The 20,943-nt window shown below is 41.3% G+C and overlaps 1 protein-coding gene across 5 annotated transcripts in view; it reads left to right on the plus strand.

The window, feature by feature from the left end:
• TARBP1 (tRNA guanosine 2 -O-methyltransferase TARBP1) overlaps window positions 1-20,943 on the plus strand; it is a 60,853-nt gene that overhangs the window by 24,793 nt on the left and 15,117 nt on the right. For 4 of the 5 annotated variants that reach the window (XR_012509904.1, XR_012509903.1, XM_074373134.1 and 1 more), the window contains exons 13-22: window positions 3,267-3,364; window positions 6,724-6,885; window positions 9,006-9,193; window positions 9,760-10,021; window positions 10,153-10,341; window positions 11,703-11,893; window positions 12,071-12,142; window positions 13,556-13,676; window positions 16,734-16,844; window positions 17,423-17,572. Coding sequence is in view for 3 of the 5 variants with exons in the window: in XM_074373134.1 (XP_074229235.1) it covers window positions 3,267-3,364; window positions 6,724-6,885; window positions 9,006-9,193; window positions 9,760-10,021; window positions 10,153-10,341; window positions 11,703-11,893; window positions 12,071-12,142; window positions 13,556-13,676; window positions 16,734-16,844; window positions 17,423-17,572 (1,544 nt within the window). In the remaining 2 variants the exon portion in view is untranslated. The remainder of the gene's footprint in view (window positions 1-3,266; window positions 3,365-6,723; window positions 6,886-9,005; window positions 9,194-9,759; window positions 10,022-10,152; window positions 10,342-11,702; window positions 11,894-12,070; window positions 12,143-13,555; window positions 13,677-16,733; window positions 16,845-17,422; window positions 17,573-20,943) is intronic. The other variant, XM_074373135.1, reaches the window with a different exon arrangement.

The following is a 20,943-nucleotide window of genomic DNA, read 5'->3' on the forward strand; positions in this document are numbered from 1 at the left end:
GCATTGCTAGTGTACAGAAATAGGACTGATTTTTCTGTGTTGACCTTATATCCTCTCACCTTGCTGAAGCACTTACTAGTTGCAGAAGTTTTTTTAATAGATTCCTTGGGATTTTTTTGTAGACAATGATGTCATTTGTGAATGCGGCAGTTATATTTTTAGTTGTCTGTCGTGTTCCCTTATCCTTTTAATGCCTGCAGAATCTGGGGTCTGAAGGAATTCTGTTTTTATTCTTGGTAATGGTAGTGGTAATTTGTGTCCTCTTTCTCTGTCTGTCTCTCTAAGACTGGCTAGTGGTTGATATTTTATTGATCTTTTCAAAGAACCAGCTTTTGGTTTCATTGATTTTTCTCTTTTCAGTTTCATTGATTTCTTTTTGTTTGTTTGCTTCTTTCTGCTTGCTTTTGGTTTATTTTGCCTTTTTATTGAAGTTAAGGTAGAAGCTTAGATTATTGTTTTTAGATCTTTTTTAAAGTGACATCTAACACAGTGAATTTTCTTAACTGCATCCCACAAATTTTGATATGTTGTATTTTCAGTTCAAAACATTTTCTAACTTTTTTGAGACTTTCTCTTTTATCCATGAATTATTTAGAAATGTATTTGGAGATTTTCCTGTTATCTTTCTGTTACTGCTTTTTAATTTACTTCTATTCTAGTCAGAGAGCATACTTTGTACAATTTCAGCTTCAAAAAGCTTGTTAAGGTTTGTTTTATGACCTAGGGTGTGGTTTACCTTGGTGAACGGTCCATGCACACTTGGAAAGAATGTGTGTTCTGCTGTCGGGTGGAATGTTCTGCAAATGTGCATTGTATCCAAGAGCTTCGTGGTGTTTTCAGTTTTATATTCTTGCTGATTTTAAGAGTGTTGAAGTCCAACTACAATTTTGGATTTGTCCCTTTCTCCTTTTTCTACTGTTAGCTTCATGTCATGTATTTTCAAGGTCTGTTAGGGGAATCTATATTTAGGATTGTGTTTTTTTCTTGGTAAGTACTCTTTTTCATTATGTAATGACCCTTTTTATCCCTGGTTATTTTCTTTACTCTGCAGCCTAGTTTGTCTGATAGTAATATAACCACTCCTACTTTCTTTTTATTAGAATTTGCATTTTTTTTTCTGGCTTTGTACTTTTACTTAGGTGATTATATTTAAAGTGAATTTCTTATAGACAGCACACAGTTGGATCATGTTATTTTATCCATTCTGACAGTCTGTGTCTTTTAATTGGTCTAGACTATTTGCATTTAATAAGATTACGTATATCTTTGGTTTTTGAGTCTGTCATTTTATTTTTTGAATTCTGTTTATTCCCTTTATTTTTTTTTTCTTTCCCCTCTTCTGACTTCTTTTGGGCAGTTTGAACATTATTTTGTCTTGCATTTTAATTATTTTTTGTATTTTTTACTAAATACCTGAAGATTTTTGGGATTACTCCAGAGATTACAATGTACATACTTTTTACTGTTGGCTTAGAATTAATATTTTGCCACTTGAAATTCATGTAGAAACTTTACTACCTTCTAGGTTCCTAACTTCCTCTCCCCTGTTTCTTATAGTTGTTATATCTACATTTGCTGAAAACCCTACCAGGCAGTGCTATGTTTCTCGCTTTCAACTATCAAATACGTTTTAAAGACTCGAGAGAAGAGACTGTTGCATTTACCCAGATATTTACAGATTCTTTTGCTTTTTCGCCCTGATGTTCCATGTTTTCCTGTGACATATGCCTTTTGTTCGAAAAATGTCTTTCAAAGAAAAAAAAATATATTTTTTTGGTATTTCTTTTGGAGCAGATTTGTTGGCAATGAATTCTTTTAGTTTTCCTTCATCTGAGAATGGCTTTATTTTACCCTTCTGAAGAATATTTTTGTTGGCTCTAACATTCTAGTTTTATAGGTCTTTTCTTTCAGCAATTGAAAGATGCCCCCTGTGCTCTGGGCCTCCGTGGGTTCTCATTAGAAGTCGGTAGTGATTCACATCATTCTCCTCCTCGGTCATAAGCCTTTCTTCGTGCTTTCAAGATTGTTTCTTTGTTTGCAGTTGTCAGCAGCTTGGTTATGCCGCGTCACGTTGCATGTTTTACTGATCTGTGTTCAAGTTCACAGGTTCTTTCCTCTTGCCTCCTTTCTGTTACTGATCCCATCCAGTGAGCTTCTGAAACGTGTTATTGTACTTTCAATTACAGAATTTCTGTTTGGTTTTTGCTTAAATCTATTTCTTTGCCGCGACTTCATTTTCTGTTTCAAGAGTGTGTGTGGATTGACTGCGGGAGCATTTTTTAGTAGCTGCTTTCAAGTCTTGTCTGATGATTCTAGCCTCACCATCATCTTGGTGTTGTCTTTTGTGTGTTCTTCTCCCACGTGAGCTAGGAATTTCCTCTTGCTTCAGACACCCAGTTATTTTGGATTGTACCCTAGGTATTTTGAATATCATGTTATGAGACACTGTATCTTGTTGAACTCCTGTGGACAGTGTTGACATTTTTGTTTAGCAGACAGTCAGCCTCGCTTGGTTTCAGCCTCTGTTCCTGACGCTCAGGCTTCCGTGGGGGCCGGCTCCACTGTCAGTTTTATTTTCAATTCCTCTGCGGTGCTGTCTTGACCTGCGCCCCAGGTGTTCCATCCAGTGGCCAGGCTGGGACCTGCACAGTTGTCTCCGTGAGGTCAGGTCCCAAAGTCTGTGATGTGCTGAGCCTTATATACCAGCAGAGCAGCTCAGGTGAGCCCAGCACTTCATAAACCACTTGCTGGGACCGTTTTCCTGAGCACCTCTGTCTCTGGCATCTTCTAAGGACTCACTGTCTGGTTCTCTGGGATTTTCCTTTTTCATTCCCTGCCCAGAAAGTTGGGGCCCATTCTGCTGCACGCTTTCTTGACTGCTCTGACATCTGGTTCCAGTCTGCAGCAGGACCGCAAAAACTCACTGCTCTTCCCAGTTACATCTGCCTGAATCCATCTGCTGCTTTTTGCCTTTCAGAGTCTTCAAATGGCTGTTTCAAATATTCTGGCCAGGTTTTGTATCTGTGTTCAGTGAGAGAGGGTGGCATGTCCCTGTTTCATCATGCCCAGAACTAAAACTCCTAAATGATTTTTAAGATCAGTTATAGATTTCCCCATATTAGTGGCTAATATTAGAATTCATTTTTGGTAAGTTACGCACACATATGCTTAACGTAGTTGAACTTTTACTAGAATATCTGGTCTAGTTTGTACCAAATAACTTATTTCTATCATTTTAGTTGCATGCTTTTTTTTCCCCCATACAGATGAGGTGTTTACCCTTCTTCAGAACTTTATCTTGTCCACCTCAGAGAGCATTTCTGAATTTATTCTCAGAAGACTTACTATGAATGAACTAAATAGTGTAAGTATTTATTGGAGTAACTTTCAGTCTTTTCATCGGTATTTGAGTGATTATTGACTGGCAGACACTGTATTAAATTAAAAATTACTTTAATGTAATAGTTTCTTGAAAAGTGGACTTAGGGAGCAGAAAAATTTTAAGCTTTGAAGTGTCCTAGTTCCGATAACTGTGACCTCGGTAAAGTTGTGTGGCTTTTCTGAGCCTCAGTTTTCTCATCTGTAAAGTGGAGATAATACATCTGCTTCCCAGGGCTTAGAGAGTTTCAGATGGTGTAAGATATTTGAAATACTTAGCATATTCAGTGCTCATTGGTCCCAGGGTCCAGAAGTTCTAATTTGGCAGGTTTGGGGGATGGGACCAGGTTTCAGTACACATACGGTTTAAGCTCTGTGTGTGATTCTGAAATGCAGTTAGAGCTGAGAACAACCAGTCTGAGGCAAAGAAGTTGCTCTGTGAAGGTAGCTGTCTTCTCTGTCTCTGTTCCACTTAATGTGTTCTTTCTAGGACATCTGAAAAAATTAATAAAGTTTTCTCCCTTCAAGAATATTTTGAAAATACAAATTTTTACAAATGCCTATTACTCTTAATTTATTTGGGGGGAAGTTGAAATCTCTAGAGACAAACGTTGAGGCAGTTAGAATCATTAGATTGTCAATAGAGTGAGACAATATACTTACTTTAAGAACTTTTATTAGACTATCCAGTTAAGGACATTTGTTTGATAGCTGATAAGCAGGTGTGAAAATATAAAAAGACAAGTTTTATAGTAAAAGACTTGAGATACTGTGATAGGAAGGCAAGAGAAACCTCCTGGACTGGGGAGGTTTTTAGCATTTTCCTTATTAAACAATTGTTTCTTGTTTGCTTTTTTTAATGGAGGTACTGAGTAAACAATGGTTAACAGTATACCTAAATTTCCAAGAAAGGATTTAATAAAGAAATAATTTTTTTTGTTTTGCTCCAGTATCACTTATTATTATCAGTATTGCTTTACCTTTTTATTATGGAAATTTTCAGACATACACAGAAGAAATATAATGAACTTCTGTGTACCCATTATATGACATAAATGTTTCTGTTTGTTTGGAATTTGAAGCTAAAAATAGCTTTAAAAAGGGAAATGTTAATGTGATTTTATCTTTTAGATGCAAAGATTTTATTTTATTATTATTTTTTATTGAATTACAGTCAATTACAATATATCAGTTTCTGGTGTATAGCACAATATCCCAGTCTTGCATATACATACATATATTCATTTTCATATTTTTTTTCCATTAAAGGTTATTACAGGATATTGAGCATAGTTCCCTGTGCTATACAGAAGAAATTTTTTAAAATCTATTTTTATATATAGTGGCTAATATTTGCAAATCTCAAACTCCCAAGAGTGATAGCATATGGTATTTTCCTTTCTCATTCTGGCTTATTTCACTTAGAAAGACAATCTCTAGGTCCATCCATGTTGCTGCAAATGACATTATTTTATTCTTTTTTATTGGCAGAGTAATATTCCATTGTATAACTATACCACAGCTTCTTTATCCAGTCATCTGTCTGTGGACATTTAGGTTGCTTCCATGTCTTGGCTATTGTATATAGTGCTGCTATGAACACTGGGGTGCATGTATCTTTTCACATTAGGAGTTCCCCCCCAGATTTATACACAGAGGTGGGATTGCTGGGTCATATGGCAAGTCTGTTTTTAGTTTTTTGAGGAATCTCCATACTTTTCTCCATAGTGGCTGCACCAAACTACATTCTCACCAGCAGTGTAGGAGGGTACCCTTTTCCCCACACCCTCTCCAGCATTTATCATTTGTAGACTTTTGAATGATGGCCATTCTGACTGGTGTGAGTTGATACTTCATTGTAGTTTTGATTTGCATTTCTCTGATAATTAGTGATATTAGGCATTTTTTCATATGTCTATTGGCCGTTTGTATATCTTCATTGGAGAAATGCTTGTCTAGGTCTTCTAGATGCAAAGATTTCAAAAAGTAAAAGCAGTATATGACAGTTTAAAATTATTTTGAAAAATTCACTCTCTAGTGAGTTACTAGAACTCCCAGTTAAGTACATTTGTTCGGTAGCTTATTAGAGTTAAATTAAAGTCTCTTCCCTAACCTCACATTCAGTTTGCCTCACCTCAGCAGCATGATGGTCAGTATTTGACAGCTGGCTCTCAGGTCGGGGAAAGCCCTGATTTGTAGTGTTTATCCATTTCTGTGGCTGATTTCAAGCCACCACTGTGAGGCCATGCATTGGGGTGAGATGCACCGTCCCCTGCAGCGCAGGCTGCCTCAGCCCTTTACTCACAGAGGAGACCACAGCCGTGGCTGAGTCATTTGTTTCATACTGTCCAGTGCCTGCACACCTGCCCCCGCACCTGCGTCCACCTTGCCTCCCTTTGTCTCTGCAGAGGAGGGCAGTCTGGCTTCCGTCCTCTTCCATTTTCCTGAGGACTTTACCCCACTGGCCATCCTCTTTTTCTGGTGTTTTTAACCTCTCTTTCCTCCTGGACTCCTTTCATGAGCATTGAAACTGCTCTAAGAGCCCCTCGTCTCACAAGAACCCTCTCGCAGTTCCTCCTGGCACGCTGTGTCCTTCTCTTTGTGAACTAATCTGTAGACAGGCCCCTCAGCTCCATTCAGAAATAGCTGACTCTGAAGTTGTCGGGGCCTCCTTTGTCTTACAGCTGGCCGAGACTTTTCAGACTCCGTCTTTCTTGATCCCTCAGCCCCAGTAGGCACATTGGACGCTTGTCCTGGACATGCCAGCGACTGTGACATCATCACCTCCTGCCGTTGCCCAGCTCTCTGACCGTTACTCCCGGGACCCGTCCATTCTCTCCTCTGTAGCCCGGGGAGTCGGAGTTTTTCCGGCGTGGCCCTGGTCGTTCCCTTCCCCTTCTCTCCTGTCTAGGGCATCTCACCTGCGCCCGGCACGCTCTCACTTAATTCTTCCAAAAACCACGTGTTGGGATACTGCCCTCCCCGTTTTACAGATGAGGAATCTGAGGCCCAAAGATGTTAGGTAACTTGCACCGGTCCCAGAGCTGGTGAGCGGTGGAGCTGGGCGGAACCCATTCCTGCCAGGTAAAGGCCTGTGTTTCATTCTGCCCCTCTCACTTACTAGCTCTGAGGTGCTGAACACAGACACACCGTGTGAGTGCAGAGGAGGACGTGCTCAGCTCCACCTGGGGAGGTGATGGAAGGCTTCTTGGAGGAGATGACTTTTCCTCTTGTCCATGTCTTCGCTGGGTACTTTTAATAAACTGATTTATTTCCTTCCTGAACTTTCCTAGTTTTGTGAAAACCATGGACCCTGCTTACTAAACATTTTATTTTGTGTCTTAGATTTCAGATCTGGACCGTTGCCGTTTATACCTGACGGTATTAACTGAGCTCATAAATCTCCATCTGAAGGTTGGCTGGAAAAGAGGTAACCCTATTTGGAGAGTTATTTCTCCTTTGAAAAATGCATCCGTGCGGCATCTTCAGGAGATGAACAGTGGACAGGTAATCTTCTCCACTTCAGGGCTTGCACTTAGGTTGAATGAGGTGCACATGGAATACGTATTTGACCAATAAACCATATTTTGATAACATAAAGGGTACCTGCTGAAATTCAATTTTTAAAATAATACCCTTTGTTTATAATATTGGATGACGGACTGGGACTCCTATTATAATATTAGGTGTGATGACCTCAACCATAAAATCATTTAGATACAGATAGTGGAATTTCACTAGGTGTTTGGCCCGGATGCCAGGAAGGGACGTTTCAATGTGTCCACATTCACCGGTCTGGTGTCCAGAGCCCTCTGTCCTTGGCTTCCACCCACCCTCCCCAAGTCCAGTCATCCCTGGCCTTTCCTCTGCCTTCCCACAGAGCCCCCTGGGCTGCAGTCACTCTTGGCCCCAGTGTGGGACTTCAAGATCACAGGCACATGCCATGTCCTCCCTCATCTGGGCTTCTGTCCCGTCCAGTCCTTCCACGAGCGCTCTCTCAGTGCACATGTGTTGGTGTCTGGTCCTCCCTCTACGTCCCAACCCAAATTACATTTTCTCTTGAAGGCCTCCTGGAATCAGTGCCTCATTCTTTCCTTCATTTATCTATTGCTCTTTATGCGTCCCTTTTTGCATTTATTTTCATCTTGTCTTTGGAATAATTTACGTGTATGTGTATTCTCCACTTGATTTTAGTACCTAAAAGTGTTTCTTAAACATGATATAATAAGGTGTAGTGGTTATGAGCACAGGCTTTGGAGTTAGACTTCCTGATGTGAATCCTGGCTTTATCCTTGCTAGCTGTGTGACCTTGGGGAAATTAATTAGCCCCTCTGTGCCTCATGGACTGCACCTGCAAAATGAGGGTTAGAGGGCTGATAGTGAGAATTAAAGCAAACTCACGTATGTCAAAACTTTAGGACAATCCCTGGCACGTAGAAAGTCTTCAGTAAATGTTAGCTGTCTTCACTTAACACATGTTGAGAGTTTTAAAAAGTTGAGCTGAATCATACTCTAGTCCAGGCTGCTAATTTAAATAGCGACTTGGTTGCCTTAATAATCTGATTTTTTTAAAGTAGTTTTCAGGAAATGTCCTAAAAGAAAATTATAAGGAAGACTGATGAGCATTCCAGCATCCTGTCTACTGCATGTTAGTGTTACATCAGTGCTAGGGCAGGACATTGTGATTTTCAAATGTGGACCAGAATCATGAACCACACCACAGTGATTCTTAAGCTTGCTTTATTTAGTGATTCACTGAGTTACATTAAGGTTAATAGGAACCATACTGGCTCAAAAGTAACACTGAATTTTATTTCCTGTGTTGATGGCATTGCTAAGTAAAATTCGTCTTGCAGAGATGCCTGGTTTACTTTGGCAGGGTGAGGGAAGCTACAGGGAAGTAATAAAAGGCTCCCCTCCATGGAGACACACTGGTTGGCAGTATTTGGAAAAAGGGCTTTGGTCTCCTGGGCAAGCTGTTTCCTCCATCTGGGTTCTTGCCTGCGCTCCTGGCCCCTTGGTTGGAGATGATGATCTAAGCACGAAGCTAGGCTGTCCCCTTTCCTTCCTTTGTGCTCCTTCTTGTAGAGCTACCAGTGCTGTATGTGAAATAACCCACTTATCTAACCCTCACAGTTATCCTGTGAAGTGGGTTCTATTACTGTCTCCCATTTTGCAGATGAGAAAACTAAGGTGTAGTGTGTCCACAGTCGGACAGCTGGAAAGTGCAGAGGCAGGATTCAGCCCTGGGCCCTGCGGTTCGTGGTCCCAGCGGTGTCACATCTCCAGAAGCAGCACAGGCTGACTGAAGGAGGTGTCTGTGGGTATACCAGGAGTCTCTTTTTTAAAAAATACTTCAGCCAAACAGTTAAAATAAGACTCACTCATAGGAAAGTTGTATCCAAATTGTCTTTAGTCTGAACTGCTTAAAGTCATTGCCACTCTAAGTTTGTTTGCCACCAACCTGTACAGAAACAGTAAAACTAAACAGCGTGTGTCAAATTTCCTTCTCCTCCACCTGGTGGCGTAGCAGGCTGGAGGAGGGAGGGGAGGGCGTGAGGTTCCCGCAGACGGGGACTCAGGCCCTTCCTGGTGAGGACCTGACACATCGTCCGTTTCCTCCTCAGGAGCCGACGCTCGGCAGGCAGATTCAGGGAGTCGTCAGTATGGCCTCCTTGGCCATGGTCTGTGAGGCCACTGACCAGAAGCCAGAACTACAGCTGGACTCTCTGGATGCTGGACCCATGGAGAGGCTTCTCTGCTCTCTTCCGCTCAATCAGACTCTGCAGAAGCCCCGCACTGATGGAGAGAGCAGGTGTGTTCACCAGCCAGCGGAGGAGGGGGCATATGTACGCAAAAGGCATCTTTTTGCTAATGTTTAAAAATGTACTTTGCAGGGTGGGTACAGCTCAGTGGTAGAGCATGTGCTTAGCATATACAAGGTCCTGGGTTCAGTCCCCAATACCTCCATTAAATAAATAAACAGACCTAATTATGTACCCCCTCCAAAAAAAAAAAGATGCGTTTTTGTTTGAGTCATTGGGAGAGTTAGTGAATGCCTGGCTCACTTAGAGGGGCGTGGAAGCTTAGAGGTGAGGCTGCGTTTGGGAAGATAATGTATTGTTGCATTCTTTGTCTCTGTCACTGGGAACCCATTCGCTTTTCTGCATTTAGTTATCAGTGAATCACTTAAAATGAGTGAAAAATAGCTACTTTCAGGGTAGTTAGAGATTGGAGGTTTATGTGGTTTCCTTGTTTTTTGGGAGACAACATTTAATAATGACTTTAATTTCTCCCCTTATAAGGATAGTTTACTACATACAAAAGACACTGAAACAGACTTAAGGAAGGATGGAGTAGTGACTTTATTTTTTGTCTCAGTTTTTCTGAAGAATCATCATCTTCTCAAGGATGGGGGAAAATAGTTGCACAATATATTCATGATCGGTGGGTCTGCCTCTCCTTCTTGTTGAAAAAATATCACACCCTTATACCAACCTCAGAGGGTGAAATTCTGGAACCCATTCTGCCTGCTGTTCAGATGCCAGAAAGGACTTTGCAGTCTGCACTGGAAGCCCTCACAATTCTTCCTTCTGATCAAGTTTTACCTGTGTTCCATTGCATGAAAATTTTGGTTCCGAAGGTAAGAAAGACACAGGGAGACATGAATTGAAGAATAACCATAGGAACAGACATCTGATTCTGAAATTGTGATAATTATGTATTTCTTTTTTTCTTTCTTTCTTTCTTTCTTTCTTTTTTTTTTCCTACCAGCTTCTGACCTCCTGTGAATCACTCTGCATAGAGTCTTTTGACCTGGCTTGGAAAATCATATCTTCTTTAAGCAACACTCAGCTGATATTCTGGTCTAATTTGAAAGCTTTTGTTCAGTTCGTTTTTGATACCAAAGTTCTTACCATTGCTGCGAAAATCAAGGGCCAAGCATATTTCAAAATAAAAGAGGTAACTTTTTAAAAAATTGGAATTAAAAAGCACATAATGTAAGATTTAGCATCTTAACCATTTTTAGGTGAGCTGTTCAGTCCTGTTAACTATATTCACATTGTTGTGATCTCCAGAGCTTTTTCATCTTTGTGGAACTGAAACTCTGTACCCGTTAAACAAGTCCCCTTCTTCCCCACCCCCAGCCCCTTGCAAATATGTTCTTTCTGTTTTTATGCATTTGGTTACTTTAGAAAAAGAGGTAACTTTTTGTTTTTATTTTAATTTGTGTGACCTGTAGTGCATGAAGAAGAACAGAGCTATATGTGTGACTACGTATTTGATTTGTTGTAATTTATTTATTCAGTCAGTAAATATTCCAAACCTTCTTCAGTGTCATGAGTAAGGACAAGAAAATCTGTTAGATGTGAAAGAGTAGGTGCGAAATGGTAGCCCATGAACCACACCTGCCTTACAAACATATTCGGTTCATATAATCAAATTAAAAACTTTTGCATTAGTTGCCTGCTTTTGAGAATTGGGAAATTTGCATGAAAATCTGTCTTTCCCCTTCTCGTGGGAAACTCGATGATCTGGCAGCCCTGGTCATTCCTCCATGATAGCAGTGGCTCGGCGTCGAACAGGCACTGGTCCATCCAGGGGGGCACACACTTTCTACTGCTCCCTCCACCCCACACCAAACTGTGGCACGATTCCTCCAGTACCCTGGACACAAATGCCAGGGGCGCTTGTCAGTGCATTTGTGCTGCTGCTTTTCTTGTACAAAGAACTATTTCTCTGTATACAACTGTATCAAGGTCTTTCTGGTTTCTGGAGGCATTTGCCTTTATAATCACTGATGCGTAGTAGAGAACATGACATGATGTTACATCATGCCTCAGGACTCGCATACACTCCTTCCAAGGGGGAAACGGAAAACAAACCCATTTATTTCCCGGCTGCCCCTGCATCACCTGTTTCCTTTCCTGCCGCATGGTCCACACTTGGAGATTGGTCTCTGCTGACTCAGGAAAGGGAGGCCACTGGCAATTGCAAAGAAAATTGCAAATGGAAAGGGCGAGGGTTTTTTCTCCCTTTCATTCTATTACTTTAGGCAGTTGTTTCTCTGGGAGAGTTCTGGGTGAATATCACTATGAGTAAAAATTTATTTATTTTTATTATTAAGAAGTGAAAATTAGCATTCAGTGATTGTTTATCATCTTGCAAAATTCTAAAGATAAAGAATTTTTCATCTTTTAGACTATGGTTACATTGAAACTATCATTCACAGCCATTCAAATAACATTTTTTAGCAACACGAAGTTTTTTTTTAAAAAGCTAAATTAGTCAAAGGAGAAGATAACTATTGTGTTTCATTCCAGATTATGTATAAGATAATTGAAATGTCTGCTATAAAAACTGGAGTTTTCAATATACTGATAACTTACTGCTGCAAATCTTGGATAGTTTCTGCTTCAAATGTATCCCAAGGGTCTTTATCAAGTGCTAAAAATTACAGCGAACTTGTCCTCGAGGCGTGTATATTTGGAACAGTGTTCCGGCGTGATCAGAGGTAAAGGATGCCATTACTTCAGCCTCTCAAGACTTGAACTTACGTATCTGCTTGGGCAGAATTCTCTTTATTTTAAGGCTTTCCATTAGAAGAATATTAGTTAACTTTTAATTTGGGGCTTTAATTTTTTTCTGTCTGAAACTTACTGTTCTTTGTCACATGTTTTTTTATGGAAAGACTTATTCAGGACGTACAGACCTTCATAGAAAATCTTGGACACAATTGTGCAGCAAACATTGTTATTGAAAAGTAAGTCTGGTGGGTCTCCCGTGCCTTGGTATCACTGGAACATTCAAAATACAACATCATATGAGAGACATTCTGTATGAGATATTGAATGAGGCTTCTAAAGTGTGTTAGAAATTTTATCTCCTCGCTAATACATTTTCTTCAGACCTGTCATTATTTACTAACATTTGATAAAAGTTAAAAAAAAAAAGTGTAGTGCAAAATCCAGCATAAATAAGGAAATAACAGTGGGGGACATAAAATCCCTAACCCTCTTCTTTTTGGGGGCGGAGGGGTGATCATCAGCACACATACTTTATTTTTTGGCTAAAATTCACAAGTCACTATACTTGCACAAAAATAAGATTATTGTTGTAACAGGCCCTGGAGTTTTGGTTCCTGGGATAAGCCTATTCTTCTCCAAGTGCTGAATTAATTTTTTTGTAGCTTTTTAAAAAGTTTTATTTTGTCACATAATTTTCAGGAACTTGTGTGTGTAGGTGTTTATGAAGAAGTTAATAGTGTTGTCATGATTCACTTTGATTTTAGAGTTTAGGACAAGAAATGATCATTGTGTCTAGCTATCATAAAGTGTTTATTATCCTAAGAGTCATAGCTATGTTTTAAATCATCTCCCTCTCTTCATTAAATATATACTGTTATCATTGTTAATTGTTTTAATTGATTTTTTATTTTCTTGGCTGGCTTAGTATAGCAGTAAGTGAGATTTCTTAGTTGACAGTTCCAAAATATTTTGATTTCTACTAGACAGATGTTTTATTGTGAAATTCAAATAACATTTATTCACATTATAACAATTGTAATGAACTTTGGAAATGCTTATGAAGAATTTCACTTAATTGATCTGTCCACATTTGGGTACTGGAAATGCTAGGATGCTCAGTGCACACAGTGCTCCCTGAGTCTGCCCCTCACTTAGAAAACATGTGTTTGAGCTCGTCCTGAGCAAATAGGTGTCTGTGGTCCTCTTCCAGGAACAGTTTCATATGATCTGTCTTGTCCACAGATATTACCAACCCAGTATCAGTAGTCTGCATCGTTTTCTCAGGTGTCTAGTTGAATTTGTGCTCATTCAGAGTTTCTGTACAGGTTCTCCATTTTTTTTTTGAGAGGGTAGGTGATTAGGTTTATTTATTTACTTACTGGAGGTACTGGGGATTGAACCCAGGACCTGGTGCATGCTAAGCAGGCACTCTTACCAATTGAGCTATACCCTACCTTGCCGCCAGGCTCGCCTTTTGATAATATTTGTTGTCTTTCCCTGTCTATCCTGAATTAAAAAGCATTGTCATTAAATATGAAGCTACTTATTTTTAGAAAACTTTGGAAAGCTTTGATATTTTGAAACTAATATTTAACGTACATTTTACTTTGAAAATGTATTAATGTTATCTATCATTTTATATTTTTCAGTACTAAAAGAGAGGACCATTATGTGAGAATTTGTGCCATCAAATTCCTGTGTTTATTAGATGGCTCAAATATGTCTCATAAGTTGTTCATGGAAGATCTTGCAATCAAGCTATTAGATAAAGTAAATATACTTTATTTTACTTTAAAGTATCTTGGTTTTTGTATAGTTAACAAGTTAAAATCCAGCAGTTACTCCCTCTATTGACACAACGTGTATTTCTAAGTATTTTCCGTCAAGAAAGAAATGGGGTTTATGTTCCATGTTTTCAGTTAACTCTTGGTTAGTAATTGTCCAACTTGTTTGGTTTTAGAGAACAGTGTTTTCTCTACGCTAGCTAAACTTCACCCTGTATATTTTCCCATACCAGTTAGAACCAATTATATTTCGTATGTTATATCCATACATCCTTTTCTGTAAGGAAAGGAATGAAAAGGTCAACAATTAGGAAGTGGCGTAATGGGAAGAATGGATTTTGTTGAGCCTGCGAAAGCGTTTGTAAGTGAACGTCACACTGTCTGAAGAACATGTTCCTAAATCAAGGCGGGGAGAAAAGGGCACGGTCGAATATAGTGCTCATTCTGAATTAGCAGCCAGGGTAGATGTGTTGCTTGGTCTGCTTTCTAAACTCTGGGGTGGGCCCTGGGGTGGAGCTGATGGCCACGGAACCCACTGAAGAGCTGATGACCACGGAACCCACTGAAGCCACCTGTGTGGAAAGAGAAGTGCTTATGGTACATTTGTTTCTGAAGGAGGCAGATCAGCTCATTACAGGAAACCTAGGACCTTTTTTTTTTTTTTAATGCAAGAACTCCTTCCTTTGCACTGTTGGAATCAGGGGAGACATCTTAGAGGTAACAGTGTTTTACTGGTTTCCTGAAGGGTAAGTAGGATTTGAAGCAGCGGGGTACTCCATCGGGTAAAACACGAATGCATGTTATCTTGTGTGTTGCTGTGTAGTATAAACTGGAGGAGTATTCGGAAGAAAAGTAAAGCAGAATAAGGAGGGAGGGGTAACTGTTTAGATAGAGGGTCAGAGAGGGCCTCTCGCGTACTTGACATTGGCTGATCTCTGGGTGAACTGTCAGTGAGGCGGGACGGTACCAGAGAGGATGGTGTCCCAGGGCCAGATGAGGAGGGTGCTGCCTGGAATGGTTGTCCAGCACAGTAATTCCTGAAGCATGTCCTATGGACCAGCAGCAGCAGCATCACCAGGGAACTCGGAAATGCAGACTCCTAGGCCCTGTCCCAGTCTACTGAATTGGATGCAGGGTAGGGCCCAGCCCTGTGTGTTCTGACCAGCCTTCAGGGGGACCCTGAGGCGCTCTGGCTGCAGGGAGGGCTCCTCGAAAGTTGGGACGCGTGTTAGTGACGTCCGCTGGGGCAACTTGAAAGTAGGGCCAGAGAAATAGATGAGCACGTTTATATTGTGCAGCACAGAGGACTATAGTCAATATCTTGTAGTAGCCTAACGATGAAAAAGAACATGGAAACGAATATATGTAAATTCATGTGTCACAAGCACTGTGCTGTACACCAGAAGTTGAGACAACATTGTAAACTGACTACACTTCAGTAAAAAAAAGAAAGTAGAGGCAGAGAATCTAAGGCTACAGGGTTCATACAAAAGTGGGGAATTTGCAAATGGTTTGAGGTTGTAGTGAGAAGAGTTGAATGTGCTCTTGAAGATCTTGTGGAGATTATTTTGGGGTCCAGGTTGGGCAGGAGGCACATGAAAAACTAGAGAATGCTGCTAGACTGGTAAAGGGACAGAAGATTTTGAGCTGAAAGGGGAATTTCAGCACTTCCCAGTTAGGACAGTGACTCCAGTGAGGCCCTGATGGCAGGTTTACTGGAGTCAAAGTGCTGGACCTGAGTGCAGATGGGATCTGCCCTCGCGATTTTGGTTTTAGCTGCATTGAGGCGAAGCAGTACATGAATCCTAAAACAACCTCTATCGAAAGAAACTTCCCAAAAGAAAGGTTGATAGTAGAGGAAGTTATGAGATTTCCATCATTGTCAAGAGTCATTAAAATCTTTATTAACTTAGCTGTCATAAAATTTAATATACATTCAGATGTACAATTTGGGATGACGGAAGAAGAAAGATCACAGAATTTACAAAGTAGATGAGAATTATCTGCATTAGATGAAAATTCATTGGGAGGTGGTGGATGAAGTTTTCATCTTGAGCACATTTGAAAATGTTAATTCTCTCTTTAGTGTGATCTTACTTAGCAGCTAAAGCACTAGCAGTCATGTGACAGAAGTAAATCTGGCATTTGGGTGAATTTGGACAGCGCAGACCAGGAAAGCAAGGGAGAGCCCTGCTCACGTGGGAACTCAGTGCTGCCGCCTCTGGTGTCTGGTGATGGCAGTGCGCCATCCGCATGCCGGGTGCTCCTGTCTTAAGGGTATTGACATCAAATTTCAGGTGCCTTATCCCAGACTTACAGTCATAGGCATATGGAAGGAGCAGGGTCTTAGGGCGCACCGTGATGTATGTGAACTGTGCCCTCTCCCCCTGTGACTCTCATCCCCCCCTCAGCTGGGCACAGGAAGCAGAAGTGTATTTCCAAGTACTGTTTGTATTCAGTACAGCTTTCTGGTTCCTTTTCTAATTTTAAAAGCAGATAAATTAAACAAAAGCAGCTAAATCATTGTTTTGAAAGGAAACCAAAGAAAGTATCATCAAACTTATTTATAAAATAGAAGCAGACTCACAGACACAGAAAACAAACTTACGGTTACCAGAGGGGAAGAGGCGGGGAGAGGGCTAAATTGGGCTTTCAGGATTAACAGACACACACTACTGTGTATAAAACAGGTAAACAACAAGGTCCCACTGTACAGCACAGGGAGCTTATGTTCATACCTTGTAATAACCTATAATGAAAATATGAAAGAGAATAATATATATATATATATACATACACACACACACACAACTGAGTAACTTTGCTGTACACCAGAAACTAACCTAATATTGTAAACTGACTATACTTCAATTAAAAAAGAATGAAGTATCATCAGAAAGTGTCTTTCTTATCCTTCTGCCTCCTGGAGGCTAACAGGCTCCTATGCCCTGTTCAAACCTTTTAAATTTGAAGTTGTCGTTGGTTTTGTTTTCATTAATCACAGAATCAGAAGGTAATTTAATATTGGTCTCACTGCCCCCAGGATGAGTTGGTGTCCAAGTCTAGAACTCGATACTATGTGAATTCTCAGCAACACAGAGTGAAAAACCGGATATGGCAGACCCTGCTTGTACTTTTCCCCAGATTTGACCAGGTATAGTATTTACTATGTTTGTACCTTTAAGCACGATGTTTTCACATGAGTAAACTGTTTAGTAGAAAGTGTCATGGGCTACTTTAAAACTGAGGAAGTAATCTGCTTAAAATTTATACTTCAGTTCTTAAAATTGAAGTTATTCAGAAGTTTTTGTTCTTAATAGGAAAAATACTAAGGCAATTAGGTACTGTAGAAGTAAACTGGAAACTGATTTACATGGCCCCAGGTAATATTTTTCCTTCAATATTTTATTGTAATATTTTTTAAAAGTCTCATATGCCACAATAAAGCTTTGTTCTGCTTTTAATAGTGACTATTAAAATTAATAACCATTTTCAAAGTTGCTAACAGACTAGATTTTAATTTTTCCCACCACAAAAAGGAAATGATTATATGATGTGATATTGGTGTTAGCTAATGCTGCTGAAGTGGTAGTCATACTGTAATATATAAATGTACCAAATCAATGTGTACCTTGAAGTTACACATTATATGTTAAATATAGCTCAATAAAAATTAAAATCAAAAAAATTAATAACCATAACAGTTTAATTTGTGAACTTTATTTTTCTCAGAATTTCTTGAATAGAATTATCGACAGGATTTTCCAGGCTGGCTTCATCAATAATCAAGCATCTATAAAATATTTTATAGAATGGATTATTATACTGATTCTTCATAAATTCCCCCAGTTTCTTCTGAAGTTCTGGGACTGTTTTTCTTATGTAAGTAAAGGAGATTTTTCTTTCTTTTTTTCTTTTTTTTTAAGTAAGAAAAGATTTTGGCTATGTTGGGGGATTGTTCACTTTAATAGTTGTTTTTTGACTGTCAATTGCCCTGCCCATAATGTACTGACATACTAAATTGTGTTTTGCAGGATTTGAATTAATTTAGGAGACAGAAATTCCTGGCATTTATCTTGAGTATAGCATAATTTTGATTTGAGAGCTCTTCTATTCCAACAAAACAAAGATGAAAAAGGCTTCTGTTTTTAAGAAGTAAGGAAAATAGGTGCCTTCTATAGTCTTATTTACCAGGCAGTGTCTTTGTTTGATCTTAGAAAGAAGAATGATGAGAAATTAATGCTTTCCTTACATTTTAAAGAATTTCTTCATAGGGAAATTTCCAATATACCCAAAGCAGAGAGAGTAGAAGGGCGCCCCTATCACCCAGCTGAAAGCAAATACCAGTTCACTCCCACTCTTACTTCATCTGTGCCCCCACTCACACCTCTGGCTCCCTACTGCCCAAAGCTCCTTATATCTTGAAAATCATTTTTAAGAAATCGACACTAAGATTAGTTGTAGAGTTTACAGTTGCAGGCTTCCTGTTGGAGACGCCACCCGCAAACTGTCTCTTTCTGTTTCTTCCTTCCTGTTCCAGGGGGAAAAATTGTTGTTCTCGTTTTCACATCCACATCTGCGTCCTTGTTTGTATTTCCTTCTGGGACTTCACCCTGTAAAGTAAAGTTCTTCACTCTTATCTTCTTGGCTTGTCCTCCGTCTGGCCATCATCCTAGAGTCGTCTTTTCTTTCCTACTGAACTTCCAGAGGGAGCATCTTTGCCTTTCCCTCTTGCTCTCCTTGAGCCATGGTGGCCCGCTGCATCTCCGGAAATCGTGCATTGGGGATTTCTTGTGCAGCTGCAGACAGCCTTTTCTTTCTCTTCATCTTTCTTACCAGCACCCAGCCTTTCATGTTGACAGACACCTAGTAGCCCCCTGTCCTTCTCTCTCTGCACTCTCTGCCTTGTCAGCCCCTTCTCCGCTGGTTGCCTGCACCTCCAGCCACCTCCCTGGCGCTCTCTCTCATCATCACGTCCAAGTTCAACGTCTAGAACACGAAATTGATGCCAGTATCTCCCCCTAAAATTGGCTCCCCCGTGTTGTCCTTCATCATCCCTGGCTCCTCGGCTGAAACCTGCGGTCACAGTGAGCATAGCCACGTCATCCTCACGGTTGTCCTGAAAGACAGGGTGGGGTTTACATTCTACTTAGTGAAAGAACTGAAGTTCAGAGAGATAAGTGACCTCCAAGAAATGACAAAGCTCTGCTTCAGTGTCTGTTTAATGTCAAACGCCACGTTCTTTCCACTGTTCCAAGGTTCCTCTCCTGGCCTTTCCTTTTCCTCTTCATGTCTCTGTGATTACGAAAAACAGTTTGTCATTTTTCCTTGAATTGCTTCTCAGATCTGCTGCTTTATTAATCTAGCTTGTTTTGTCTGCTCTCAGGAATTCCCACGAAATGCAACTTGGCCCACATGGAGGTCCATGCCTTCCTGGCTCGTGTGTCCCCAGGAACGCCGGCACTTCTGTCAAGTGCTTCCCCTTAGCTCAGTCTCTCAGTTTTCATAAAGAGCTTGCAGATCTGGTCTCCTTTGGTCACCAGTCACTGTTTTTTCACTGTGAGCAAGTAAAACATATGCTGATTGAATCAAATGGGATTTAAAACAACAGTGGAGAAGGAGGAAGTTAGGTAACTTACACAATGCCTGGAAAACTGCAGGATCCGGCTTGGAAAACAGGCAGGAACAAGGTGGGGCTCCAGACCTGCAGCCACAGGCAGGCTATGGAGCCAGGCCACCAGGGACCGAGCTCTGTCCCTCTGCCAAGTGCGTGGAGGGGGGTTCTCTGCGGGCTCTGCCTCCCCAGGTTACGAGTTCTCAGCCCAGCAACTGGGGTGGGTGTCTCTGGATCATGGTGCCTTCTCTTTAGCTGCAGGGAGGCTGGGAAAATGAATATATGGCGTTTCCAGCTTCTCACTAGACCTATAAGGTAGAAGAATTCCCTGATTTTGGAAGGGGATTCAGAATAGATATCCCCAAAAAGGGCAATCAGTGTCCACTACGCCCTTTTCCTCCTTTATTCTAAGCAGATGACCTTAACTTTTATGTCTTAGAGAAAATAGAAGTCGCCACATAGGAGCACCTATACTTTCTCAGGAGACACCTTGAGCTAAGTGCTCAGTCAGGGCTGGCCAGCTCCAGCCCAGCTGGGCCTGGCTGAGTTTCATGGGGACACAGCAGCCATGCCCATCACGTCCGTGTCGTCTGTGGCTGAGTTGGTGCCCAAGTGACAGTGGACAGAGCCGTGGACCTCACAGCCACACTTTTATTTAGTGCTTGGTCCTTGACGGAAAAGCTTTGCTGACCTCTGCTCTAGACATCTTTCTTGAATGCTTGTAAATCATCTAAAACTTGAATGTCAAACACTACGTACCTTATTTTTTCCTTTAAACTCGATCCTTTTCCTTCTCTGGCAAACAGCACCACCATCTACACGGTTGCACAAACCAGAAAATGGGACTTTTCACGCTGCGCGTCTGATTCGCAACCAGGCCTTGAATATTTCTCGCTACCTGTCGTCTGTCGCCACATTGTGCCTTGGTCCAAGCCACAGTGATGCCTGCTCTCTTCCCTCACTGGACCACCTGATCCACGTTTGCCCCCCTTTCAGTCTCGTGTCCACATGGCACAACCAGAGCAGACTCTTCCCCATGGACCTTGGATCAGGTTACCCACCTGCTCAAGACATTGCTCTCAGAACAAGGACCGAAAGTCTTGAGACTGGCCCGCGGGCCTTACGTGGTCTCCTGCCTCCTCCCTCCTGAGTCCTGTGTGCATCCCCCACACCCACACTTCAGTCACACGGATTGTCTCGGTTTTCTGTAGCTAGAACACTCCAAAGGCCGGCAGTGTCCACAATGAAGTCTTACTGCTTTTCCTGACTGGGCTGACCGGGGCAGGCTGAGCAGGTCTGCATGTGGTCTCTGCTGGGCTGGGACTTGCGGGTGACTTCTGCACTCCCCCCTGTGTTTGTCACCTCCGCAGCAGCAGTGGGGACAGCCGTGGTGGCCGGGCATCGCTGTCTCTGCGTGTCACCAGCCGGGGAGCTGGACCTCTCTCTCTGGTGGCGCAGGGCTCTGAGAATGAGAGTCCCAGGAGGCTGAGTCTTGCTGTGCTGGTACTGACCCAGCCTCTCAGTGCACCCTGCAGGCTCGTGGCTCATCCCAGCAGCCCCCCATGGGGAGGGGCCTGATTACCATGAAGGAAGCTTGCTTCACGGGGACCGCCCAGGTGACTGAGCCCCACTCTCCCCT

This window comes from Camelus bactrianus, chromosome 11 (assembly GCF_048773025.1).
Source record: "Camelus bactrianus isolate YW-2024 breed Bactrian camel chromosome 11, ASM4877302v1, whole genome shotgun sequence".
Taxonomy (NCBI): Eukaryota; Metazoa; Chordata; class Mammalia; order Artiodactyla; family Camelidae; genus Camelus; species Camelus bactrianus.